We start from the raw sequence: 27,947 nt of genomic DNA on the forward strand, positions 1-27,947 counted from the left end.
GAACTTTGACTACTTCTCTCCTTTATTTATTTTTTTGCTTGATCAAACCATTTTCAACTTTTTGTTTTCTTTCTTTTTTCTCATAAGCTTATGTGTGGTGTTGAGAGAATAAGCATAGTATTCAAAATATTATTTAAATGATAGATTTGTTATAAAATTCAAAATATTTTAAGAGAGGCGTGAAATAAGTATAAAAGAATTTTTTTAGCCACAAACATTACTATATCATCAACCTCAAAAAAACATGAGATAGATTCATTAATTTATGATAATTGTAACTCACTAAAATGATTTATTAAATTTATTAAGTTACTATAGTATTCCAAGAGAATTGAAATAGCTGATTATCGATGATATTTCTAGTTTTTTGAATAGTTATTTATCTCTAGTGTGACCGAGATTTTGATAGTGACATTTTAACAAAAACATGCATGATTTGACAGTGGAAATCAATAAACAAGTTTGACACAGATACATGGGTAAGTCCGTCAATGCATGTCTTGACTAAACCTAGAATTTGTTCCAATGCCCTGCTTTTTTTTTTCTTTTATGTATTTTCAATAATGTTTAGATAATCCCATTTAATATTTGTTCACAATTCCATCCCAAGAAGTTGCACCCGTCAATTACCGAATAAATCAGAAAATACAAATGATAAATCACCTAGCATATTTCTAGAGAAAAAAAAATTACTCTTACGCTTTAATTATTTATTTTACGATCGACTATAAATAAAATTTATAATTTACTTTTTTCAACATAATCTAGAAATAAACGGCGAAAAATAACAAGAATAAATATAATAATCGTTTATTGCAAAAGAGTTGTCTCGATAATTCCATTTGATAGCTCTTACGACTTGGAGATATTTTAGATAATGATCAAATAAGTGATAAAAAAACTTTAAGCGATCTATGATATATTTTTTTAAAGTTTCATTAGTTTTAGATTATGTAAAATTATATTTTAAAAATCTAAATAGATTGTGAACAATTAATATATAAGAGATGATTTGACTATGGATTTGACCATGTGGTGCATTGCTTATAGCAGAGGCGGCTGCGTTAGCCATATTTGACGTGGTTTATTTTATTATAATTTTTTTTAGAAAAATCATTTTTTGAAAAGTAAAATGTTCTGTAACGGGTCTTTTGACACTCGTGTCAAAATTGAAGGGTGTTCTACAAGAAAAGGGCGAGGAATATATTTTTGGAATTGTGAGGACTAACATGGAATTATAGTCCAAGGGGTAGACCGGACCGTAAATTTGTAAAAAAGCCCAAAAGTATTTTAAAACTAAAAAGTAGGGACGAGGAGAAGGCACGGAGAAGACCGCGAGAAGAAGCTTGAATTTTCGGATGGGCACACCATAAAAGCCCTCACTAGCGGCTTCTCCTTCTCCAGCCGATTTCTCCCAAGACGATTCCACCCTCCAAGCTGCGATCGGTCCAAGACAAGGAGGAGGAGGAGGAGGAGTGGGAGAGGAGGAAGGCGGAGAGGAGCCAGCGGCCGGGAAATGGCGAACGACATCATCCGGAACAGCAGCAGCCGACGGAGCTGGGCGGAGAGCTTCCAGGACCGGGCGGATGTGTTCCAGCGCAGCCGGATGACCGACGAGGGCGATGACGAGGAGAATCTCAAGTGGGCAGCGCTGGAGAAGCTGCCGACATACGACCGGATGAGGAAGGGAATCCTCCGGAAGATGGCGGAGAACGGGAACGTCATCACAAGCGAGATCGATGTCAACCAGCTCGGCCCGCAGGACCGGAAGCAGCTGCTCGATCACATCTTCAAGGTGGTAGAGGAGGACAACGAGCGCTTCCTCACTCGCCTCCGAGACCGTATCGACCGGTGGGTTTTTGCTTGCCCTATTCCTACGATCGAGGGTTTGATTCGACAGTTTGCTTATTTTTTACCCAAATTTTTACATCCTTTACTCGAATTAATCAATCGATTTCGGGATGAACAAAGATGAAAAAAAAGAGCCTCTATCCCCAGCTTAATTCGTACTTCGATTAACAAAAATATTGTTCTCATTAACAAATTTCCGCTTTTTTTATGCTTCTCCTCCCTTATTACTCTTTTTTTTTTCAAGAGAGAGAAATCACGAAAACTATTATGTTCTTGTTCTATGTATTGATTAGTTTGTGACAAATATTACAACTGGAACAGAGTCGGGCTGGAACTTCCAAAGATTGAGGTCCGATATGAGAACGTATCAGTGGAGGCAGATGTGCACGTCGGAAGCAGAGCACTGCCTACCTTGTGGAATTTCACTGTCAACATTCTCGAGGTATTGAGCAACCATCTTTGAAAAATTGAAACTAAATTGAAAGGCAAACAAAGTGAATCAGGAAAGAAAAAGGGTGAAGCTTTATTTGGATCTACATGCTTGTAGAATTCTTTTTATTCACTTTGTGGCTAGTCTTAGTAGGATGATGGTTGTAAATCCTATTCCCTCCATTTAATATCTCTTGTTTTTCTAATGTGGACATTCAGGATATTGTTGGCCTCGTAAGATTAAATCGAACCAAGAAAAAGAATTTAAAGATTCTTAATGATGTCAGTGGGATATTAAAGCCGACAAGGTAAGTATATAAATAGTCTTATTTTGCCTTCCTCTGCCATTCAGTTGTTCTAAGGTTTCTAACAATCATTAATTTATTTTTTCTTCCTTGTATAAGTTTGGGGATTCTAGACTTTTGTTTTAAACTGCTTCTAAATCCCAAGAGATTTTATATTTCACGAGACTTTTGTTGCTTAATTGTCAATAACTACTAAAGGTGCTAACGACCATGCTTGAAGCAGGTCAAGTTAGGCTCAGATCGACATAGAACCATCTTAGACCTAACATGAGCTTAGGCATGACCATCCTGTGCCATGCTTAGGCAAGCAGGATCCTTTGGTTCGCTTTTAGCGGACTAGGACATGGTCCATTGCAGTGATTGGAGGGATTCAATGATCCCCACCTGCTAAACAGGTGGGGACTATTGAATCCCTCCAATCACTGTCCCTGGTCCAGGGGCGGACCAGGGCAGACGGGACCAGAGGATCCCGTCTGTGCTTAGGCCGGCTTGTTTGACCACCATTTAATAATAAAATAATATTTATTTAGGGATGGAAAAGGAATACAAGTAAAAGCTATTGTTCATGGTCATGTTAGGTCTACAGGCTGTGCTTGACCTAGCCTAATGTTAGAAAGAGAAAGTTATGCTAGCAATGCCCGTGGGCCTTGGCATTGGCTTGACCAAACATATATTTTAGCACTTAACCTTATGTTGAGAGAGTTTTGTGTAGTGAGCCTAAATTAGACATCATTATGAGAAAAACAAGAAGCATCTCACTCTTCAATATCTAACTGTTATCAGGATGACATTGTTGCTTGGACCTCCAGCTTCAGGGAAAACAACACTCTTGCTTGCCTTGGCGGGGAAGCTTGATAGAAGTCTAAGAGTATGCTTTCTTTTCTTGTTCCCCACTATTTTTGTGCAATTTTACAATCTCTTCTGTAATATTTTTGTAAGAGTTCAAATAAGTTCTCGTGTGATATTAAGGTATGTGCATTTAATGTCTTTCTTGCAGCAACGGGGTCGAGTCACATATTGTGGCCATGAGCTGTCAGAATTTGTTCCTCAAAGAACTTCTGCTTACATTAGTCAGTTGGATATTCACAATGGCGAGATGACAGTTCGAGAAACATTGGATTTCTCAGCACGGTGTTTGGGTGTAGGATCAAGGTATGAGATGTTATCAGAATTGTCAAGACGAGAGAAAGATGCAGGTATTAAACCAGATCCTGAGATTGATGCATTCATGAAAGCTGCTGCAATGAAAGGGCAGAAAACCAATGTATCAACCGATTATATTCTCAAGGTTCATGCTAACAACTTTTTAGTGTCATTGTATCATTGCTTGAGCATTTACTAGCAATGTTAATACTTAAAATGTTGGAAAATAGGTACTTGGTTTGGACATTTGTGCAGACATCTTTGTCGGTGATCAAATGCGACGTGGCATTTCTGGAGGACAAAAGAAGCGTGTGACAACTGGTAGGTTTATTGCTAGGAGAACATTATTGGCAAATGTCATTTGCAAACTTTCTTCATCTTCAAAGTTCAAACTGAATACTCTATGACACCGGTTCATACACGAGAAAACAATAAATTTCAAATAACTAGATGTTCTGTATTAGTCAAAAAGTTCATGCAACAATGAATTACTTAGCAATCATTCTTGTTTTTGTTTGCAACTCAAGCACCATGTCAAAGAAAAAGAAATACTATCTAATAACTTTTCTCATAACGACGGTGTCCAAATATTCTATATGAAGAGGAAGTTTAAAAAGCCCAACTATTCAAATTTATAATTTTGAGGTGATGAGGCTTAAAGGAATATTCATACTGAAAGAAGCTTTCTAATATGTTTGGTTTTTTGAAACTTTATTCTCTTTACCATATGTCCATGTTTAGTAATCTGACCCATGTGTTCTTGGTTGCAGGAGAGATGTTAACTGGGCCTGCACGAGCACTTTTCATGGATGAAATATCAACTGGACTTGATAGTTCTACTACCTTCCAAATAATAAGGTTCATGAGACAGATGGTCCACGTCATGGATGGAACAGTGCTCATTTCTCTTCTTCAACCAGCACCTGAGACATTTGAACTATTTGATGATGTTATTTTGATATCTGAGGGCCAAATAGTCTATCAAGGTCCTCGGGAGCACGTTGTTGAGTTCTTTGAGTCTGTTGGTTTTAAATGCCCTGAAAGGAAAGGTGTCGCTGACTTTCTTCAAGAGGTAACTTCAAAGAAGGATCAAGCACAGTATTGGACTAATAAGGACAAACCTTACCGTTTTATTTCAGTACCCGAGTTTGTTGAGCTTTTTAAGAAATTTCATGTTGGGAGACAACTAGCTGCAGAGCTTAGTGTTCCTTATGATAAGTCTAAAGCCCATCCTGCAGCACTGACGACAGAAAGATATGGTATTTCTAACTGGGAAATTTTGAAGGCATGTTTTTCGAGGGAGTGGTTGCTGATGAAGAGAAATTCTTTTATCTTTATTTTTAAGACAACCCAGATAACCACACTTTCTTTGATAGCCAGTTCTGTGTTTTTCAGAACAGAAATGCACCATCGAACGATTGCTGACGGTAACAAATTTTTTGGTGCACTATTCTTTACCTTGACGAACATCATGTTCAATGGAATGGCAGAAATTGTGATGACTGTTGAGAAGCTCCCCGTATTTTATAAACAGAGAGATTTCTTGTTTTTCCCTCCTTGGGCTTTTGGCATTGTATACACTCTTCTCAAAATTCCTCTTTCATTTCTAGACACGGGGATTTGGATCGTACTTACTTACTATATCATTGGTTTTGCCCCTGCTGCAGGACGGTAATTATCTCATTTCTTTAAATTTTTTCTTTTTCAAAGTTAGCTGCTTTAGATGCTTTTATATTACCTGTGATAAAATTTCATTTTCAGCAACTTCATTTTTCTATGACATGATATGTATGCAGGATAAGTTAAATCAACCTTCTCATTTTGTTCTCCTAATTTGGTAGGTTCTTCCGCCACTTCCTTGCACTTCTCCTTACCCATCAAATGGCTCTTGGTCTGTTCCGCTTCATTGCTGCAGCATCAAGAACGATGGTTGTTGCCAATACATTTGGAACCTTCGCCTTGCTTATTGTTTTCGTGCTAGGAGGGATTGTCATCTCTAAAGGTTAGAAACTCCTTAATATAACCCTGATTAGTTCCTCGTATACTTGATCGATTGTCATGAAACTGATGTGCCAAAACTGAAGTGAGCATTTTTTTTATGTGAATAGATGACATCAAACCCTGGTGGATATGGGGTTTCTGGAGTTCTCCCTTAATGTATGGGCAAAATGCTATTTGTATTAATGAGTTCCTTGACCCAAGATGGGGCGGAGTAAGATTCTATCATGAGTTTGTTCTCTGAGTGTATTTTGCATTTTCATTTCTAATGCATGACTTCCCTATCCTTGTTGCAGAACAACACTGACGCAAGTATATCCGCTTCGACTGTGGGAACAGCTTTTCTTAAATCTAGAGGAATGTTTACTAGTGGCTATTGGTATTGGCTTGCAATTGGAGCCCTCATAGGATTTATTATCCTATTCAACATATTGTTTGTCCTTTCAATCACTTACTTGAATCGTAAGTTGCATATTTTAATTAGAACTTCAATTTTTCATTTTCTTTGCGATCTTTTCTCTTATGCGAACCAAATTCCCGTGTTTGTAGCTTTTGCAAGTGCTCAAAATGCAATTGTTGATGAGGAATCAAGTAAGAAAAAGAAAAACTCATCAATAGAAAATGGAAGGGTTGAAATGATAGAGAATGCAAGTTCTGCTCGGCAGGATATATCTGGTTAGATTTTCTGATCACATTTGTTCTCTTATTTCTTTGTGATGTTTTATCATGATTGATTATGAACTCAAAATATGGGATAATTTTTAAGAGGATTTATATGTTAGCTTCCAAAATCATTCAATCATGCATGTCAAATAGAATAATACAATCACCCTCAGGTGCAAAATTTACGACATCTTCCAATCAACAACCTGTTATAAATTGTTAATGTTGTACTCTATCCCATCATCAACAAGCTATGGGAAATGATATATGATTTCCATGCATTTTTATGGTATCTGCAACATGAAGATCCATTCTGGAGGTGAGCTTAGTGATGCTGCCGTTTATTGGTCTGATTATGATTTTTAGAAGTCACCTCTTACATTGCCAACTTGCTTCATTCCCTACTGAAACCACTATTAAATCCCATCTATAGTCCTCAGGACATGGTTCAGTTATTGGTTTTGGCCATAATTAACATCTCTGAGCATATGGCTCAAATAACCCTCATCATTAAACATAACCAAACGCTTAAGTCTCTTACCGGAGTTCTCTTCACTTTCTGTTAAATCATAAAAAATATTCAATTCTTTTCCATTTTTATTGATCGAAAAGTTTCTTATATTTTCCCAGATGCAGCAAGGAGAAATGGTTCAGTTATTGGTTTTGGCCATAATTAACATCTCTGAGCATATGGCTCAAATAACCCTCATCATTAAACATAACCAAACGCTTAAGTCTCTTACCGGAGTTCTCTTCACTTTCTGTTAAATCATAAAAAAATATTCAATTCTTTTCCATTTTTATTGATCGAAAAGTTTCTTATATTTTCCCAGATGCAGCAAGGAGAAAAAGCTCTGAAAGTTTTAGCGCTTCAGTTCGTCCAGCAAAGAGAGGAATGGTTTTGCCTTTCCAGCCTCTTTCTCTTGCTTTTCATCATGTGAACTATTATGTTGACATGCCTGCTGTAAGTCTATCCAAAGTTTCCTTCCTTTTTTTTCCCCGTATTTTGATGCAATGCATTTGATGTTTTACATGTCTCTTTCTCTGATTTTCCCCTATGATTTAATTTAAGAAGCAAATCCGAAGGAAAAACAAATAAAATCAAATCTCATCCTTTCACATCAGGAAATGAAGAGCCAAGGAGTTGAGGAAGATCGTCTGCAGTTGCTGAGCGACGTAAGTGGTGCATTTAGGCCAGGAGTCCTGACTGCATTGGTTGGAGTTAGTGGAGCAGGAAAGACTACATTGATGGACGTTCTAGCAGGAAGAAAAACTGGTGGTTATATTGAAGGCGAGATTAGTATTTCTGGTTATCCTAAAAATCAGGAGACTTTTGCTAGAATAAGTGGATACTGTGAACAAAATGACATTCATTCACCATATATGACTATTTATGAATCACTTGTTTACTCTGCTTGGCTGCGTCTTGCATCAGACATTGACAACCAAACACGACTGGTCAGTTGCAATTTTTGTTTCCATCCAATTGCACCTTTAAGAGTGTTGCATTATTATGAATTGATATGTTTAATGCAGATGTTCGTGGAGGAGGTCATGGAGTTGGTTGAACTTGATACTCTAAGAGATGCTCTAGTTGGCCTTCCTGGGGTTAATGGTTTATCAACTGAGCAGAGAAAAAGACTGACGATTGCTGTTGAACTTGTTGCAAATCCATCCATCATCTTCATGGATGAGCCAACATCAGGACTTGATGCAAGAGCAGCAGCCATAGTTATGAGGACAGTTAGAAATACAGTTGACACAGGACGAACTGTCGTGTGTACAATCCACCAACCGAGCATAGACATTTTTGAAGCTTTTGATGAGGTTCTTATTCATACAAATTTTAATTTCTTGCATCTAATATTTTAACCTTATGTGGCTTTGATACTAAATTGGAAACATTGGTTCTCCTAGCTACTTTTGATGAAAAGGGGAGGTCAAGTTATATATGCTGGCCCTCTTGGTCGCCAATCTCACAGGCTTGTTGAATATTTTGAAGTGAGTTCATTTACTAATGTTTTGAACCCTGATCATATTTATTTTAATTTTTTACTTCATAATTTTTACTACACTTCTCATTTGCCCACATGTTGTTCTATTTAATCAAAGAGATGAACTTGCAGGCAATTCCAGGGGTACCAAAAATCGCTGATGGTATTAACCCTGCAACATGGATGTTGGACGTAAGCAGTACCCAAGCCGAGACTAGCTTGAATATTGACTTTGCAGAAGTTTATGCCAATTCCCCACTTTATCAGTAAGTAGAACATAAATGTTTCCAAAATATTTATCACATATCAAGATCGTATAACTTACTTTGTCCACTTGGTACTTTTCAGACAAATCGAAGAACTTATAAAAGAATTGAGTATTCCGGCACCAAATTCGAAGGATCTATTCTTCCCTACAAAATACTCGCAGACTTTTACTGTTCAATGCCAAGCTTGTTTCTGGAAACAATATTGGTCTTATTGGAGAAACCCACAATACAATGCTGTCCGATTCTTCATGACAACTGTTATCGGTTTAATATTTGGCACAATGTTTTGGAATAAGGGCAAACAGACGTAAGCTTTCTAACTTCTAAGTTCGTTGTGTTCTGTTCTTTCTGTCCGAGTCATAATGTGAAATAAACTACAGAACATGCTATCGACTATCCTGAACAGAAGAAGAAATTGCATTGCTAATATTATCATAGGACACAATTTAGTTAACTAGTGGCATGTGCAAAATTAAAGCTCATTTGATAAATTAGGATGATATATATGCTTCTATCGAGTACTAGTTTCTTTGTGATTCTTTTGCTGGAAGATTTAATTTCTATAACACCATAATCTTGTAAAGAGTGTGTTTACCTTTTAAACATGCATTGACATTCATAGCCAATGGACTTTTTTTTCTCATCCTGCTACTTCTCTTGGACGTGAACAGTAGCACTCAACAAGACGTTCTGAATCTACTCGGAGCTTTCTATGCTGCGGTCTTCTTCCTTGGATCCAGCAATTCTATCAACGTGCAGCCGGTTGTGGCTGTTGAGAGGACGGTCTTCTACCGTGAAAGAGCTGCCGGGATGTACTCAGCATGGGCCTATGCATTTGCTCAAGTAATTAAGCCAATTCTTTCTTTCCTTCCATCAATGAAATTTGCATAGAAGAAATACTTACATTTCTTTCTTGCTTTCCCAGGTGAGCATCGAGGTGCTATACATAGTGGTACAAGGATTCATCTACACGATTCTTCTTTTCTCGATGATTGGCTTTACTTGGCGCGTATCCAACTTCTTGTGGTTCTTCTACTTCATCGTCATGTGCTTTACCTATTTTGTTCTGTATGGGATGATGGCTGTGGCAGTCACGCCCAACCATCAAGTCGCGGGCATCGTCTCCAGCTTCTTCTTCAACTTCTGGAACTTGTTCGCGGGCTTTCTCATTACACGACCGGTATGTACATCTCTCAGATGCAGTACTCGTCGTGAAGCTGATATATATACTGTCTGATCAATTCTCGATGGCACATGTTGCAGGAACTTCCTATCTGGTGGAGGTGGTACTACTGGGGAAATCCAGTATCTTGGACAATTTATGGTGTCATTGCATCGCAGTTGGGGAAGAGAGGTGGCAGTGTCCGCGTTCCTGGAGAAGCAAGCGAGCCGCTACTTACGGATTACTTGAACGATACCCTGGGCTACGAGTACAGCTTCGTTAAGTGGGCGGCATTGACTAACGTGGGTTTCGTCGTCGTGTTCTTCGTAGTCTTCGCCTACTCGATCAAGTTCCTCAACTTCCAAAAGCGATAGGCGAATTCTTCAGTCCCATCACTATCTTCTATAAATGCTGATTAGCTTATACGAGCTATAGTAATTTTTGGTTTTTTTGTACACTTTATTTCACTATATATGAGGTTGATATTGACGATGAGTTTAGCATGTACTATTTGTAAGTGTGGGAGATCTCAAGGATGTACAATATTCATACAATTATTATAAGATACGTTCGACTTCCAGTCCGAGTTCCCCGAGATCTTAACGCACTCTTCGATGACTCCGCGAGATTGATCATGATGTGACCTGATCGAAATGCTTGCCATTGCACCGAATAAGAAATATGATCAGTCACCATCAACTCCATTGCCCCCAAAATAGAAGCCTATGCTCAATTTAGTTGGGAAAAAATTATTATTATTTTTTTAATTCAACTTAATAAAAATATTATTATAATACTTATTTAATAATAGTGGTAACAGTAGTGTAGGAATGATAATATTTTTTTTAAAAAATAAAAATTATAATAGCGAGTTGTTTTATATATATATTTTTTAATACGTCCTTTTAATTTATACCACGAGAATTCTTTTAAAATACCTTATCTTTTTCAAAATAATATCACTAAAGCTTTAACTAATATTAATTAAATAATTGAAAGAGAGAGAAAAAATCGTATTATAAATATTTTAAAAATTATCTTATAATCTTTACTATAGTCTGACGTCAACTCTCTACCCACCCTCCTCGGCCTCCGCGCTCGGAACGTGGACTGCTCCCGTTGGCCCATACATTACGTAATGTTCCTGTCGTAATCGACTCTTCCCACGTCGCTTCCGTACTCTCTCTCTCCCTTCCTTCCCTTTCGTGAACGACACGATCCGGCCCTCCCGCTCTCTCTCCTCCCCTTCCTCCTCCCCTTCCCCTTCCGCTGTAGTACTCATTATGTAGAAGACGACGAATCCATCGATCCATCCCTCCTCGCCTCCGCCTACCATGGACTTGCTCGAGCTCCACCGTCTCGTTGCCGGCGGAGCAAAGCCAGGGTTCGATCCCTTTAACCTCCCTGGCTTCTCCGCCTCGGCTGCCCCCGCCCAGCCCGGATCGGAGTACCCGATGGCGCCTCCGTTCGACGCTTCTGCTGTCGTTCAGCCTCCGCCTCCACTTCAACTTCATCCTCCTCCGCCGCCGGCGGAAATGCAGATCTTCGGATTGATGGAAAGTGGGGGGAGAAGCGGTCGGTGGCCGAGGCAGGAGACGCTGACGCTCCTGGAGGTGCGGTCGCGGTTGGACTCCAGATTTCGGGAAGCCGCCCAAAAGGGCCCCCTCTGGGACGAGGTTTCTAGGTAATTGATTCGCTGGTTATAATCCCCAAATCCATGGCGTTGGTAGATCGATTTGGTTAATTAGGATCGATTGGTAGGATCATGGCGGAGGAGCATGGGTACCAGAGGAGCGGGAAGAAGTGCAGAGAGAAGCTGGAGAATTTGTACAAGTACTACAAGAAGACCAAGGAAGGGAAAGCAGGGCGGCAGGACGGGAAGCACTACCGGTTCTTCCGGCAGCTGGAAGCCCTATACGAGAAGGAAGAGAGAGGAACCGATTGCAGAGACGCCGATCAAAATCCTAACTTTTCCGGCGGCAATCGCGTCGTCGACAACATTAATGCTACCGCCACAAGTACTAATCTGCCTCCCAACTTCCAGCTGCCTTCCATCTGCTTGTTGTCGAATTGCTCCACTGACAGCGACGGCAGCTCGTCGTCGTCGGACGAGGAGGAAGAGAGCGACCGGGCTGCGAAGGAGTTCATCGGCGGGCAGATCAGTCGGTTCATCGAGGCCCAGGAGGCATGGATGGAACGGATGCTGCGGGCGCTGGAGGAGGCGGAGGCCGCGCGGGTGTCGCGGAAGGAGGAACAGCGGCAGCGGGAGGCGGAGCGGCAGCGGACCGAGGCCAAGCGTTGGGCCGGCGAGCGGGCGTGGACGGAGGCGCGCGACGCGGCGATTATGAGAGCGCTGGAGAAGATTAGCCGGCGGCGGAGGTCGACGGCGGACGATTAACGGAGGAGGTTGTGGATGAGCAAAACCTGGTGCTCTAAGGTGTTCGATCAATGTCGTCTTCTTTTGGACATTAATGCAAACAGGTGGGGGCTTGTCAAGGAGAGTCATATGGATAGTCATAGATCGGGGGTACGTACGTACGTGCGTGGGTTAGCTGTTTAATTATATTGCAAATAGTTATAACTAACTAATAAACACTTGAATTAAGCCAAAAAAAATTTGATCACATAATATTTTAAAATTCTATTTTAATGTCAAAATGATCTTAATTATCTAAACTCTTTTAGATATTTCATCGAAAAATCAAATGAGTGGGTCTTATTTTTTGATATCTTCCAGGGTGACCATCCTATTTTTCATTTTTATCAAAAAGGATATCTCAGCCTACCATCTTGTAAAATAATAAAGGTGCTATCAAACTCCCGTCACCACACGTATTAAATCAAATGTTAGATGAGCATGTACAGTTAAGATTTTATAACTATTATAATGTGAATGGTAAATGAATAGAATTTAATCCATATAATCACTACAATGTGCCGATCAATTTTGGATTTAATACTTGCGGTGCGAGATAATACTAAAAATATAATATATTAGAGAATAATTGGATAATTATATATATATAAAATGGTAATCTCAATTAATTTCATTGACTATCTTTAGGGTGGCCGGCTCGGTCCCACGGAAATTTTCCATCGATCATCAGGGTAAATCGAGAAGCGCGCGTGTCAACCAACTCAGATGCCCAACATCCTTTGATTGCACTTCCCATTTAGAGAAAAATTTCTACAAATATATCATAACTGGGGATCGAATCATAGATACTTAAGTAGGGACAATTGGATAATTATATATGAATTACTGATCAATGGATCATCCTTTTTATTAATTCGATGATTAAAAATAAAAAAAAAGCACCCTCCTATTTCACCCATCTAACATACTATTTAAATCACTCATTTGATAATGAATACAAATATTTTGATAATAAAATAAGATATTTTAAGGATATAAAGCATTATGTTGAATGATAAAATTATCCTTATATTTAAGTGGTATTATGAGTAGGGATGGTAATGAATCGGATTCGGGTCGAATTTTATATCCTCCGTATTTATATTCATCGGGTATAGAATATTCGATGGATATACCCATACCCATTAAAGGACGGGATATATTCTATACGTGTAATTTTTCTTCTTTCTATCGAACTATTATTATTCAATAAAAACATATTAAAATTAATATCCTATTAAAAATATATATATATATATAATTAAAAAATAAATTAAACAACTATATAGTCTCCTATTAATATAAAAAAAAAATAATAAGTTGATTTCAGGAAAAAAAAATTTCTTTAATATATGCATATATATTATTTAAACGAATATTCGGATTGGGTATCGAGTATTAATAGTCCCTCCATATCCTCCTTCATTTGGGTCGGATATCGAATCCTCCATCGAATTCGGATGAAATTATCATCCCTAATTATGAGCAATGATAAATTCGACTGTCGGGTTGATGGAGGTTCGGAATTAAACATGGTTTGGCAAGTTATAATTTTGAGTAAAGCAATATTGTCCCTGATTGTTGATTTATTTATTATATTAAAAATTGATGGCAAAACAAAAAACAAACAAAGAATGGCGCACCTTCGCGTTTTTTTTTCTCATAAGATCACAATTCCAATGAAATTATTAGAAATTTATTACTTGTCTATTAAGTCTCACTCCACTTGATTCATAATGCTCATCGTTCAAGCTTTCGTCATAATTCATGCCCATGAGTCATCTCGATTACATCTTTCTTCTTCTCCATCCGATAATTACTTTTCTTTACAATTAAAACATAAAATTAATCTTAATTACAGGCGAGGAGTGGAGAAGAGGATGCATGGAATGGAAGCACACGGTCCGGTGATCACTCGATGGACATCTGAGAGAGAAGAGGATACGAATGGACGAGGAGGAGCGGAGCGATGCGAGGACAAGGATGGAACAAGACGACGTTGAGGGCGGCCATGCATTAACTCCGATGCATATGCATACATGCAGCGCCGTGAACAGTTGTTGCTGAAGCACAGCTCCACCTCCATTTTAGGCAATTAACCTCCCCCTCCCTGCCGCGCCCTCGCCCTCGCGAAGAGGCAGGTGCGACTGTCCGGGGCAGGCCTGGGAGAGTGAGCCTGCAGCGTGGTCACTAGCGAGAACAAGATTGGGATTGAGCAATGGCAGGTGGGTGACGCCAACCTTGGGAAGGAACAGCCGCGCGCAGTAACAGCACTGATCCTACTGTGCTTGGTTGTATGCCTGCGGTGCCATTTGATCGCCCAACAGTAGCTTATAGTACTCTGATAACTGCATTCATCCCAGTACTGCTGTTAATTGGTGCGAAGAGATAAATTATGGATGATTAAATATTCTTAGAATAATGACTGATATATGAATAAGATATTTATTTCAATTATATCGTGATTCAAATTCTAGACTTTAAATTAACAATATTTTATACGCTAACTATTAGAATATTCTAAAAAGAGAGCTCATAGTGCACTGTGTGTACGTGAGAGAGAGCGCGCGCAGAGGAGTGAAAGGGAAAGAAGAGAGAAAGGGAAGGGACCAGAGGTGTTCATCCTTAGAAGCCGATGAGATAAAAAGAAAAATTACCATAATATTTTTTTTGTCCATCAGCTGCCCGCTCACCTGCCCGCTCACCTGCACGATGGCTTGCTCGCAGTTGTCTGGTCAAGCGAATCGAGCAGCGACGATGGTCAATCGGGCATCTAAGTCCACCGTGAAACTCATTGTTTCCCTTCGTCTTTCTTTTCATTTTCTCTATTTTTTTTTTTAATTCTTTCCTTCTCATCTTCTCTTTAGAATTTTTTTTCCATCCCATAATACAACGGATACTCTTTTAGGAAGGAAAAAAAAAACAATTTTTATATATTTTTATTCATTACAAAATCAATGAGATGAATTTACTCAATTATCTGATGATAAGTAAAGGTTAAAAAAAAAAAGCAGGCAGATTTCTATAAAGGTGCTGTTGAAAATTGGACCAACAAACAAATAAATAAATTACTTGTCTTACATTAACAATAACAATACTACAATATCCTTTTTTGTAGATCACTCACAATTCTAAGACAAAGAAGAAAAAATAAAAAACTTTGACTCACAAATTGATACTTGATTGATCGATAAAACTAAATACAAGGTAGAGTATTTATAGTACTCTTCATACAATCTGGACCGTTCAATTAAATTAAATCCTAGTCATTGAAATTCTAATTCTTATCCATGAAATGAGAAAAACACTCTTGACCACATATTTAATTTTATCTTTTACCCGGTCGTCATCTTTATCTATTAGAAAAATAAATAATTAAATAGCAAATCTTATCTATAACTCTTATATTTTATTGGATAAGTTTTATCCTTTATTTGGATTAGAGTTGATATTTAACACTCCCCCTCAACACCAACCCTTTGTACTATGCCGAGTTGATCACGAAACCTTTTGAATTTACTGGCGCTCAAGCCTTTTGTGAACAAATCTGCAACTTGATCATCTGTACTGATTTGTCTCATCTCAATTTCTTCTTGGAGAACTTTTTCTCTGATAAAATGATAGTGCACTTCAACATGTTTAGTTCTTGCATGAAAGATCGGATTTTCCGCCAAACGAATTGCCGATTGATTGTCACAATATATTGGAACTGCATAATCAACTGGTTGATGTAGGTTATTTAATAGTTGAATCAACCATGTGCTTTCTTGAGCTGCCATTGATGCTGCTCGATACTCAGCTTCAGTGCTTGATAATGATACAGTTGGTTGTCTCTTGCTGCACCAAGAAATTGCTCCAGAACCAAGCTTAAATAAGTAACCAGTTGTTGACCTTCTGGTGTCATGATCTCCTGCATAGTCAGCATCACAGTAACCAACTAACTTACAACCTCCAATTCTTTTATACACAAGACCATAATCAATTGTGCTCTTCACATATTTTAGTATTCGTCGAACTGCTTCCAAATGAGGCTTCATTGGATTTTGCATGTACCGACTTATTACACTAACTGCATAAGAAATATCAGGTCGAGTTAAGGTTAAGTAGATGAGACTGCCTACCAATTTTTGATACATAGTTGTATCTTCTAAGCTTTTTCCTTCATGTGCACACATTCTGAAATTTGATTCCATAGGTGTTGAGATTGGTTTGCAGTCGAGCATTCCGAACCTTTTCAATAAGTCTTTGGAGTACTTTTGTTGACAAAGGAATATTCCTTTTTGTGTGCGGTCAATCTCTAAACTAAGAAAATGCTTGAGTTGTCCAAGTTCTTTCATTTGAAATCGGACTGATAAATTCTCTTTTGTCTGAAGAATTTCTGATCCATCATCACCGGTGATGACTAAGTCATCAACATATACAAGCACGATAGCTAGTTTTCCTTCATTTGATTTGACAAATAGGCTAGAATCTGCAGATGTTACTAAATAATCACTCTGAGTTAGAAATTCAGCAATCTTACCATACCATGCCCCAGGTGCTTGTTTCAATCCATAGAGCGCTTTCCGCAGTTTACACACATATTCAGGATGATGCTGGTTCTGAAAACCTATTGGTTGGATCATATGAATTTCTCGATCCAATTCTCCATGAAGGAAAGCATTTTTCACATCCATTTGCCACATATTCCAATCTTTGTTGGTTGCAAGTGCAAGTAGAACTCGTACAGTTGTAAGTTTCGCCACCGGACTAAACGTTTCATCATAGTCTAGTCCGTACTGTTGAGAGAAGCCACGAGCTACCAATCGTGCCTTGTACCTTTCAATTGACCCATCTGGACGACGCTTTATTTTGTAAACCCATTTGCACGAAATGAGTTTCACATCTCTTGGTTTTGGTATGAGATCCCAAGTCTGATTTTGTTGCAGTGCATCAATCTCTTGTTTCATGGCTGTCATCCACTCAGAACTTTGTGATGCTTTTTCAAACGTCTCAGGCTCTACTGCTTCTTCAACTATGACTGCATTTGCATATTTTGGATTTGGCCTTCGTGTTCTTGTTGACCTTCGGAGTTGAGATTGTGGAGTTAATTCTTCCACTTCATTAGGCCTTTCTTCTTCATTTGGATGTTGATATATGCCGGTTTGCCAAGGACTCTGAGCCACTCTTTGCTCTGCATCATTATCATTTGGACCTTCTGATTCATCTGAACCTGATTGAAGTTGAACTATATGCTCCCTCATCTTTTGTTGTACTTTATCTTCAAGGTCTTTAGATTCTGGCAAGACCTCCTTCTCTGTGGTCCACCAAGAAGATGCTTCATCGAACACTACATTTCGTGAAGTGTAACATCTTTCGCTTGTTGGATCGCAGCATTTCCACCCCTTTCTCTGGCTATCGTATCCCACAAAGATACATCTAATAGCTTTCTTGTCAAACTTGCTTCGTAAGTGATCAGGAACAAATACATAACATACACATCCAAATACTCGAAAGTAGCTAACTGTAGGTTTTTTGTTCCATAACTTCTCAAAGGGTGAAATAAATTCTAACCTTGGTTGAGGAAGTTTATTGATGATAAAAGCTGCAGTCCTCATTGCTTCAGCCCAAAAACGTCCAGGTACATTCTTCTCATGCAGCATACTTCGACAAATTTCTGCAAGATGTCGGTTCTTTCTTTCTGCTACACCATTCTGCTGTGGTGTGTTGGCACAAGTGTATTGATGATATACTCGACTTTCTCTCAAGTATTGAGAGAACTCTCTTGAGCTATATTCTCCTCCATTGTCTGTGCGCAAGCAACATATCTTTTTTCCCAATTCTCCTTCGACTGACTGCTTGAACTCTTTGAACATTGAGAAGGTATCAGATTTTTCTTTCATAAATAAAATCCACACATACCTTGAGAAATCATCAATGAATGTCACCATATACCGCATACCACCAATTGACGACTGCTTAACAGGCCCGAATACATCAGAGTGAACTAACTCCAATGGTTCCTTTGCTTTGAAGTTTGACTCCTGATATGGTAATTGGTGTACTTTACCATACTGACATCCTGCACATATTGTGTCTGTTCGTATGTCTAGTTGAGGAAGTCCCTTGAGCATCGACTTCTGCATCATCATGTTTAATTTGGAATAGCTAACATGACCTAGCCGCATGTGCCATATAACTGCTGTATCACTTTTTCTTGTCTTGTCTATATATGCAGACTCTGCTGACATCACGTAGAGCGACTCTAATCATTGACCCTCCATTGTTGGTGTTTCTGAAATTTTGAGGTTTCGATATACCTTTACATTTTCAGGACCAAATAGAATATAATGATCTGAAGATGTTAATTGGGCCACATACAGTAAATTCTTCTTCATTCCTGGGACATGATAGACATCTTGAAGAGGTACTTGGTTAGAATTATATCGAGGCATAATTACCGTCTTACCAACATGTGCTATTGGTAACCTTGAGTTGTCGGCTGTAACCACCATACGAGCTCCTTTGTATTGAGATAAGTTTTGCAATTTTTCTTTATCACCCGTCATATGATTTGAGCAGCCTGAATCCACGATCCAATCATTTTTGTAGTCAATCTGTTCTGGCGTTGTTGTGAGAGCCAAGTCTTTTTCCTCCGTAGCCATCAAAGCTTCAGCATCCCAATCATCTTCGCTATTCTCTTTAGAATTGGAAGTAGCAGTGTTGCTTTGAACGAACCTTTTCTTGGACCAACAATCTTTTGCCATGTGGCCCACCTTCCCACAATTGTAGCACTCGCCAGAAATTTTTTTACGATCACCATAATTCTTCGAGGCTCCCCCTGGACGAGAGCCTCCATTCCCATGATAGCTTTTTTCCTTTGTCGCCATCCTTTTTAGATCCACCAGTGTGCCGTTTGAAGTTGCCTTTATTTTTGTTGGTGTAGAGCGCTTCTTCTTCATCTTTTAGTGAGAGTCCTCCCATTTGCTTAGCCATAGCTTCTTGACCTGCAAGTAAATTTTCAAATTCAAGAAGCGATGGCTGTGTTGGCCATCCTTGTATAGCAGCAATAAATCCTCGATATTCTGGCCTCAAACCATGAATAACTATTCTTTTTATCCTTGCTTCCCCAATAGGAGCTGATGGATCTAGCTCTGAAATTTCGCGACATATCAACTTCACCTTGTGGAAGTATTGGGCAATCGTCTTGTCACATTGCGCTATTGACAATAGCTCGTTCTCCAGAAGTTGCAATCTTGTATCATTCTTCTTTGAAAAAAGTGTAGCAAAGATATCCCACACTTCCTTTGGTGTTTTGGCATCTCGGATGTGCTCCAACATTTCTTCTTCAATTGTGATCTTTAAGGCAAACATTGCTTTACCTGCCTTAATCTTCCATTTTCACAAAATGCCATTGGCGTCTTCTGCCGGCTGCGTAGCTTCACTACCACCAACAACCTCCCAAAGATCTTGACCTTGTAGGTAAGACTCCATGCATGTTGCCCACGTGTTGTAGTTTTTGTTGTTGAGCTTCTTGATACCTCCTACTACTTGAAGGTCCCCCATCACGTCGAAAAGCTTTGATTATACCAAACAAGTTTGATTAAAAAAAAACTTGTAAAGCATAAAACTCCTCACAATCTAAGATAGCTCCACCAAGAATAATCCCTGATTAACCTGGCTCTGATACCAATTGTTGAAAATTAGACCAACAAACAAGTAAATAAATTACTTGTCTTACACTAACAATAACAACACTACAACACCCTTTTTGTGGATCACTCACAATTCTAAGACAAAGAAGAAAAATCAAAAAACTTTGGCTCACAAATTGATACTTGATTGATCGATGAAACTAAATACAAGGTAGAGTATTTATAGTACTCTTCATACAATCTGAACCGTTCAATTAAATTAAATCCTAGCCATTGAAATTCTAATTCTTATCCATGAAATGAGAAAAACACTCTTGACCACATATTTAATTTTATCTTTTACCAAGTCGTCATCTTTATCTATTAGAAAAATAAATAATTAAATAGTAAATCTTATCTATAACTCTTATCTTTTATTGGATAAGTTTTATCTTTTATTTGGGTTGGAGTTGATATTTAACATGTGCTTCATAGAAATTACATTTGCATGATTAACTGTAACAATATGCTAACTCTATATCAATAAATCAGTTCTTCAGTATGTTAATCCACATTTAATGAGTCCATATGGGCTGGAAAAGCCTCATAGTCAAACATCAAAAGATATGAATGAAAGTTATATCAATAGGTTGACATTATTAAAGCTGCTGCAGGAGGACATGATGCAGTGTCGACATATAAAAATTATGGAAGGAAATGAAACAGCAAGCAGCACCAGTGAAAGATAAGGGAGCCATCCGCTGGAAATTTGTGTGCATTCCCCTCTTCCTTTCCCTCCCCCACTAGTTTTTATAGGTTTCCATCCACTTAACATGGCTCACCTTATCTTGTACTTGAGTTCCTGTTTCATATTGCCTTCGGATCCAAGAATGGGGAAAAACATTCAAAGGCTGTCACATTTTGGATGCATTCATGTACATTCTTGAGGCAAAATGGCAAATAATTCATATTTACTGCCAATGTTCTCCATTAAATGCTTCCATAATCGCTATAATATGAGTATAGGCATCAAGTGTGCTTTGTTGATAGAGTTTGGAGCTCGAGAATGAATGGCCATGTCTAGATCAAATTGACTTTCAGAATAACTGTATGACTTGTGAGATACGACTATAGATAGAAGTCCAAACCTAAAGTGCTACTAATTCCACTACATGATAACTTTCTTATTATTAATACTTCGAACAGATGCTTACCAAATCTTGTTTCGTCATACCTTTCGTCGCACCTCATCTCTTCGGTGGAGAACAGAGAGGTCAGAGTACTGAAGCTAGTGCAGTTGACTTGATATCCGTTCTTCAAAGTGCTTGATCAATGGTGGACAGTACTGTACTTTAAGGCTTTGCTCTACCATAAATAGGACAATCCTTGGCCTTCCAAAGCACCCACAAGCCGCCTCCTGTTAAGAGCAGCAGCAGCAGCTACCATGGGAAGAATTAGACAATCTTTCCTCGCAGTCATCTTGTTGATCCTTCTCTTTCAGACATCTTCAGGTTTCATGCACTGTTTCATTGTAGAATGTTCTCTTTGCTGCTACCTTGAGTGACAACTTTTTACTTGTGTTCTCAGGCGATCTCGAGCTTGGTACAAATGTAGCCGAGCCACCAAACACTGCATATTTGTTGTCAAAGGTAACTTGCTAGTAAATAATTTGATAAAAGGAAGTGAAAAAAAAATGTAAATTCAAGAGGTAACACATGTTCTATGCTCCTTTTTGGCTAGATGGAGACCAGAGTGGAATTGGAGTTTACAGTGCTAGATTATGACTACGGCGGGCATAATGGTAGACATGAACACATCAAAGGAAAGCCAGGAGGAACCAGCAGCAAGAATCCATAGAGAAGTCTTTGCAATGGAGCAAATTAACAAGTCTACGAAACTACGGAAAATTGTGTATCTTGCAATTTCATTATCTGCCCAACCATATTCATGCAGGAAGGACAATTAGTAGGTCCAAATTCATAATGTGATTTTTCTTTTTCTACTGGTTTTAGGTGTCTAGCATAAGGAGATACCTTGTCTCGAAGGTCAGTTGTTCTTCATATGGATGTCTTCAACATTCACCTCTTCTTCATGGAACAAGATAATCATTTTAATGAAGAAAAACTAATAGCTGACTTAGCATCTTGTTCTTCAAAGGGATGTTGTGAATGCCATTTTAACACCGCACCACTTTTTTAGATTTTCTCCACAAAATTGAACGCTCACTTGGAATCACCAAGATAATAACACATACAAGTAATACAAAAAGGGAAAGGATAAAGATATGTGAGCTCATATGATGAAAGCTCAAGATTTGTGACAAACCTCAACTCTGCGTAAATGACAAGTCTTCTTACTTCAACCCACAATTTTTCCACACTCTACTGTGTACTAGGCCTAGTAAATAAGAGGTGTCTTTGGTCTATGTCTGATTCACTTACCTAATATTGTAAGTACAGCAACATTGCGATATTTTTTGCAACAAACAAACAAGCCTTTGGCATACACTCAAGCTGTATTGAAATGCCTTGCACCAAAAATCTGATGATCAAACTCTGAACTCTCACAGGAGCTTCCGAGGTTTGTAATCACATCGTGAACAGATAGTCTGATTATATAAGCTCCAGACAATCTAGAGATATCAATGCACTCCTCCAAATCAGAGTCACAAGCCAACATGACCCACTCATGATCATCATCAAGATACTTGATATCAAATGTACCCACATCCAGCTTGAACCTCCTAGAAATTTCATATTTGAGAGGCACAACACCAGCATCAGTCGGCAAACGAAATCTGATTATGTCATCTTTGTAACTTGCCTTGATGGTAAGTGTGTTATTTTCTTGTACTGCCCAGTTTTTTAATGCAGTATCATTCGGAATCATGGCACAACCATCCTGAGAAGCCTCTCTTCCAAAAACACAGAGATTTCTCAAATCTTTTGTGCTTTCAGAATATTTGATTGCCATTTCAACTGGTGTTTGAGGTTCTTCTGCAATGAATGGGCAAGGAAGAAAATTTTCATTCGGGAGTTTCTGGTCACAATCATTTTCTAATGGGAACTTTGAGGAAGAGCCAACATCCAATGCTTGATTTGAGTCAAGAGGTGGTTGATTACTTGTAAAGATTTTGTTGACTGGACCGCTCTGGCATGAACCTTGAGAAGTAGGGGCATCCATGCTGTCATCCAAAGAGCTTCCTGATTTTGAACAGCGAGAGTTATTGGCAGGCCCCTGTTGCAGATATGCATCATCAATATTTAATTGAAGAGGAATAGATTTTTGCTGCAAATCATCTCTATCATGGGGCTCCTCAAGTGAAAATTCTCTCCCCTTTACACCTTCCTCAAAGTTCTTTAATCTTTCCAAATTAACAGGCCATGGAACACAATCAATAGTTGCTGGTACTGCACCTGCTAGAGAAGTCAAATCCAACGATCCATCCCCTTGAACTGACTCAATGACATGCTTCAGCTTTGAAAGAGAGCGATTGACCTTATTGATTTTTCTAGAAGGCCATCTGGAAATTCCATGATGCCTACAAATGCGCTTCATGGTTGTTGGACAAACTGTCAAATGTGAAAATTTTAATTGTTAGTTATTGAAACAGAAAGGTAACGTGTCTTAACTGTTAACACTATAACACAGCATATTATTGTCAGTAAATGCCCATATATTGGCAGTTGCCATCATATGCTGTGTTAAATACAACTATTCGTGGTTTTATAATGTCATTGAACTCGTATATATAAATATAAATGACATGGAGGACACACAAGGGAGATTTCATGCATAACAAAATTCTCAAAAGCTTACCACCAAGGCTCCGTGCAGCATCTTTAAGACTTCCGGAGAAATATTGTTGCAGAACATCTAAACTGATCATCTTTTCTGCCTTGCCTCTCCTCTTCCCAGGTGTTTTAATAGTTTTCTTGGCCAATGATATTGAATCTGAAATTATATTGCCTTCAATTTTGACATCAGGATCTGGAGTCTCGTGTAAATCCAGAGATTCATTTTTGTTGTTTGCCAATTCGTCATTTTCTCCAGCTTCCCAGATATTATTTTCAGGCGGCGAAACATTAAGACTAGTATCAATATTTTGACTGGATAGGAGTCCACGTCGCAACTCAGTGTCATCTGCAACAAGATAGACAAGTTCCAGAGATATTGCTTCTTCAAATTCCATATGGGTTATGATTTTCATGTTCTGGAAGCATTGTTTTAACAAAGCTAAAATGGACTTCAACATATCTTGTTGCTCAACAGGGCTTTTACAGTAGGCTGGAAGAAAGAATTCCAATATGTAATCATCGTCTCTGGAGTAGACACTTCTTAAGCATATAGCGAGACATCCAGCTAACTTGAACATTCTGGCATAGTGTACAAGAGGGTATTCACTTTTACAATACTTGGTAATATCGCTAGAGAAGCATGGTCTGCGTAGTGCAAATGCCATGCCAGCCACACCTTGTCCCTTCTGTAAATGATGTTCTAGGCAAGCTTCTCTAAAGCCCCAGAGGTGGGAATCAACAATATAAAAAGCAACATCTGTAGTTGACATGCAGACTTGTCCCAGGCAACTTCCATCAAAGCTTGAACAAGTCTTCTTAAGCCCACCACCGTGAGCCAGAATAGTCCTATGTCTGCATGGAACCCAAGCCTGGGCAAGTGGCAACTTTTGTGCTTCACAGACAATAGTAAGAATTTCCAGAATTCCAGCAAGAGCTGCTTGTCGTCCATCATTAGCAATCTGGTTTGATGTAGGAATCAACCTAATAAAGTTGTTAGTAAATTATGAAAGCACAACAAATACTTTTCTAGAGGTGAAATGACTCACCACAACTTTTGCAAGGTCCACGATTTCAGAACTTCTTAAGTTTACAGTCTGCAAGATAATAGAAACAAAGTTTAATGGAATGAAAATATCCAGATGGAAAGGACAGAATTCTTCTCTACAGCTATAGCAAGTTCAAAAATAAAAGAAATGTTATAAAAACCAGATAGTTGATGAAACAACACGGCAGATTAGCATACAGATGATTTTAGTGACAAGCTGGACAGCTGAAAAACACCAAAGACATCAAAGAACATTCTTGTTCCTGGTGAAGGAAAAACCACAGGATAGTGGTATATATTCACACTACCAACAAAGGAAGAATTATGAGAATATACCCTTGATAAGTTAAATCCCATAATCCCTAGATTATGGAAATAATGGTTCCACCATGCAGACAATTCAGCCCTTATCAAACCTTTTGAGAACTTTGGCATCATTTCCTCTTCATCAAAGCATGCATTCCATGCCAGAAGAAGACAATATGTAAAACTTTAATGTTTGAAGAATACTTTTTGACTGAGAAAATTTATCCTAGCTCAAGAAAATCCAACTACCTTGGATTATATTGCCAACACAAGATTTCTTTGTCTCCATATATTCTATTTAGGCACAAAAGTTCATGTTTGTGTATTGAAAATAATGATCATACAGGATAATTGACTATATAATAAAGTTCTGATTGATTTTTAACTAGTCTATATCTGAAGGTCACTACCTAAAGTAAACCATTTGCCTTGAACTAACTGATTAAGGGAATACCAAAAATCTAAATGCAATCAAATAGATGAAGGATCAAAAATATGAATTTATGTAACTGCCCATATTTCCAAGGAGTTAAGGCACTCAGAAAACATGAACTTAACTAATACAAGGTTAGATTCATACCTCCTATTAGTTGCCAGCAATATTAAAACACCATGATTTAAACAAGCGGTTCCTGAAAGACGGACAAACCACTAGGGCAACAAATATTTTCTTTGAATGTGGTATTTATCATGAAAGGAGCTTAGTAACTAGCTACTCTTAGTTGTTATGTCATCTGAGAATCATCTATTGAGGTGTAATTTTTTATTGAGATTATAATCTCAATGGTGAAGGTGACCGACCCAGCCCCACAAAAGTTTTCCACTGACCATCATGGTAAATCGGGAAACACCCACGCTAGTCTAGCTAAATGGCCAGTGTTCTTAGGCTTGTCGCTCTACTGGAGGAAAATTCCTACAATGCGTTGCAACTGAAAATGAAACCTTAGATGCCTGGTTAATCGTTGGAAGGCCTTGACTGCTGCACTATTGAGATTATAATTCATGATAGATTGAAGCGTGGTTCACAACTAATTGAGATTGTAAATGACATTTTCTATTCAACCAAGAGACGTATATTACTTATCACACCCAATTATTTAATCTTACATTCCAAATAAGAAGGCTCGTTCTTTTAGGCTAAAAAGTAAAGGAATCAGAACAAAAAATATTAAACAGGTAAAAAAGTGTTCCTACCTCAAGAGCTTTGCAAACTTTATCAACATCATAGGCATAGTTGACCTTTTGTGATGTCAAGACAAGCTCAACCACCGCAATGCAGGACTGACCAGAAGGTTCAAAAACTGGCAATGCCAAGGTCCCCTGAATATTATAAAGCAGGGCATAGTTAAGTCGCTGATACTCCTTGCTGCTATAGTACTGCACATTTGGTGTCCATTCTGGCATTTTTTTAGTAAAGACACGACCAGGCAGACCGAGATATGCATCACATTCCTCCTCATCTACAGAAAATATGTACATCAGAGACACTGTCCTGTACTGTAGGAGCGTTGTACTCTGAGGATCCAAGACGAAGGGTTGCCCTGAAGTTGTGAGAACACAACGGTCCCCGTTCTTTGCAGGTGCCCACACCTGAACCAGTACATGCTGATCTGTGGATTTCTTAAAGCACCGTAGTGCCTGTGTCATCCTCTCTTTGATCACACAGGATGCATCTACATGCTCTTCTGTTGCTGGTTGAAGCTGCCTCTCGTTTCCCTCGGCTCCATAGGCCTTCTCAGTTGTATCTGCAAATCCAGAAAATCACCACCAACTCAATAAGCAAAAAAAAAAAAAAAAAAAGGACAAAGAAAGATAAAATCAAAATATTCTGCACCGCTCTGAAAACTGAAAGAAAACCGCGGATGCTTGAAGCAATGTTTGACGTGCCAGAAGCTTACAAATTCCATAAATTACAATAACTGTGAAAATCAAAGAACACGCTGGGTACTTTTCATGATATCTTACCAAATAAAAGAACAAAAGTGGGTACCTTAAGCGGGGAAAAATATATAAATATAGCAGAAATCGCAGATAATTGAATAGTACCTGAAAACAAAAGGAGGGCTCCTCGTTTAGGAGTATAGAAACTGAAAATGGTTGTACTTTGATATTTATTATCGACCAAACTTTAGTAAAAACATGGTCAATTGACATAAACTTGAAATAAACTACATCCGTTCTATTACTATCAGGTAAAGCAAAAAGCAACTCACGCTTAAACTAGAGTGAATTCACATATTGGTCGGGAAGTTAAAAAAGAATACCGTCGGCGAGTTTCCAATCACAGTAGAAAAACAAAGAAAACAAGGAAAATGATATACTAACGATCTTCGAAGAGAAACCGGGAGGATTCGAACAAAACAGCAAACGTCAAGTCAGGAAAGAGCGGAATCTGACCGTTGAAAAATGCCTGATCCCCAATACGAGCGCTCGATACTTCGGCAGCTGTATCCTCCCCGATCCAAAGCAGCGACGAAGGATGTCCAATCAACAGAGACGGAGGCGGAAGAAGCGGCGGAGGAAGAGACGGGGACGAGGAGATTACAAACTGGGACAGGGGGGTCGCGGCGAAGGAGGGAGGCCACGGGGAGCCATCGAGATCGATGTCGAGGTCCATCAGCGTGCGCGACGAGTGACGTCTAGCGTCGGACATCGGAAAGGGCGGGCGGCGAAGGAACCGGAAGGAAGGCGACGACCGAGGGCGTTGGTTCCGTTGAGGTCGCCTTCGCAGCCAGCGAGATAGCCGCGAATACAGATAAGAAGGGGAGTGGGGCCTCTATTATCTGCCACGTCTAACCGTCGGATGAGATCATGACGGCTATAACAAGAAAGCGGTAAGCTGTGACGCCAGCTGAAAAAAATATATTCTGCTAAACAGGTCGGGCACTGCCCGAAAAGCAGATTCGCTCCACTAGGCTCAAGCTCGAACTCGAATGAGTTGTGCCCATTTTTTTTA

At 38.8% G+C, this 27,947-nt stretch overlaps 3 protein-coding genes across 5 annotated transcripts; 2 read left to right on the forward strand and 1 right to left on the reverse strand.

Moving 5' to 3' along the window:
* Positions 1-1,370: 1,370 nt before the first annotated feature.
* On the forward strand, positions 1,371-10,394 carry LOC122055833 (pleiotropic drug resistance protein 2-like). Of its 2 annotated transcripts, XM_042617473.1 has the most exons (20): positions 1,375-1,851; positions 2,173-2,293; positions 2,500-2,588; positions 3,369-3,453; positions 3,583-3,873; positions 3,959-4,049; positions 4,499-5,399; positions 5,570-5,730; positions 5,837-5,940; positions 6,023-6,188; positions 6,276-6,401; positions 7,223-7,353; positions 7,515-7,847; positions 7,926-8,216; positions 8,307-8,390; positions 8,516-8,649; positions 8,732-8,959; positions 9,324-9,495; positions 9,578-9,832; positions 9,916-10,394. In XM_042617473.1, exons 1-20 carry the CDS (start codon positions 1,517-1,519, stop codon positions 10,186-10,188), a joined length of 4,371 nt encoding a protein of 1,456 aa, XP_042473407.1. In that variant the 5' UTR covers positions 1,375-1,516; the 3' UTR covers positions 10,189-10,394. The 2 variants fall into 2 exon arrangements, with proteins under 2 accessions (XP_042473406.1, XP_042473407.1); XM_042617472.1 differs by having other exon boundaries at positions 1,371-1,851; positions 7,515-8,216.
* Positions 10,395-11,032: 638 nt separating this feature from the next.
* Positions 11,033-12,310, forward strand: LOC122055834 (trihelix transcription factor PTL-like). Of its 2 annotated transcripts, XM_042617475.1 has the most exons (3): positions 11,033-11,498; positions 11,576-11,832; positions 11,909-12,310. In XM_042617475.1, the coding sequence occupies exons 1-3, from the start codon at positions 11,149-11,151 to the stop codon at positions 12,160-12,162; spliced, it is 861 nt and encodes a 286-aa protein (XP_042473409.1). In that variant the 5' UTR covers positions 11,033-11,148; the 3' UTR covers positions 12,163-12,310. The 2 variants fall into 2 exon arrangements, with proteins under 2 accessions (XP_042473409.1, XP_042473408.1); XM_042617474.1 differs by having other exon boundaries at positions 11,576-12,310.
* Positions 12,311-22,114: 9,804 nt separating this feature from the next.
* On the reverse strand, positions 22,115-27,736 carry LOC122055836 (protein NLP3-like). The gene is made up of 5 exons (XM_042617476.1): positions 27,389-27,736; positions 26,186-26,736; positions 24,687-24,734; positions 23,663-24,599; positions 22,115-23,415 (listed from the first exon to the last, which is right to left on the reverse strand). Exons 1-5 carry the CDS (start codon positions 27,642-27,644, stop codon positions 22,352-22,354), a joined length of 2,856 nt encoding a protein of 951 aa, XP_042473410.1. The 5' UTR covers positions 27,645-27,736; the 3' UTR covers positions 22,115-22,351.
* Positions 27,737-27,947: the final 211 nt, after the last annotated feature.

This window comes from Zingiber officinale, chromosome 3B (assembly GCF_018446385.1).
Source record: "Zingiber officinale cultivar Zhangliang chromosome 3B, Zo_v1.1, whole genome shotgun sequence".
NCBI classification, from domain to species: Eukaryota; Viridiplantae; Streptophyta; class Magnoliopsida; order Zingiberales; family Zingiberaceae; genus Zingiber; species Zingiber officinale.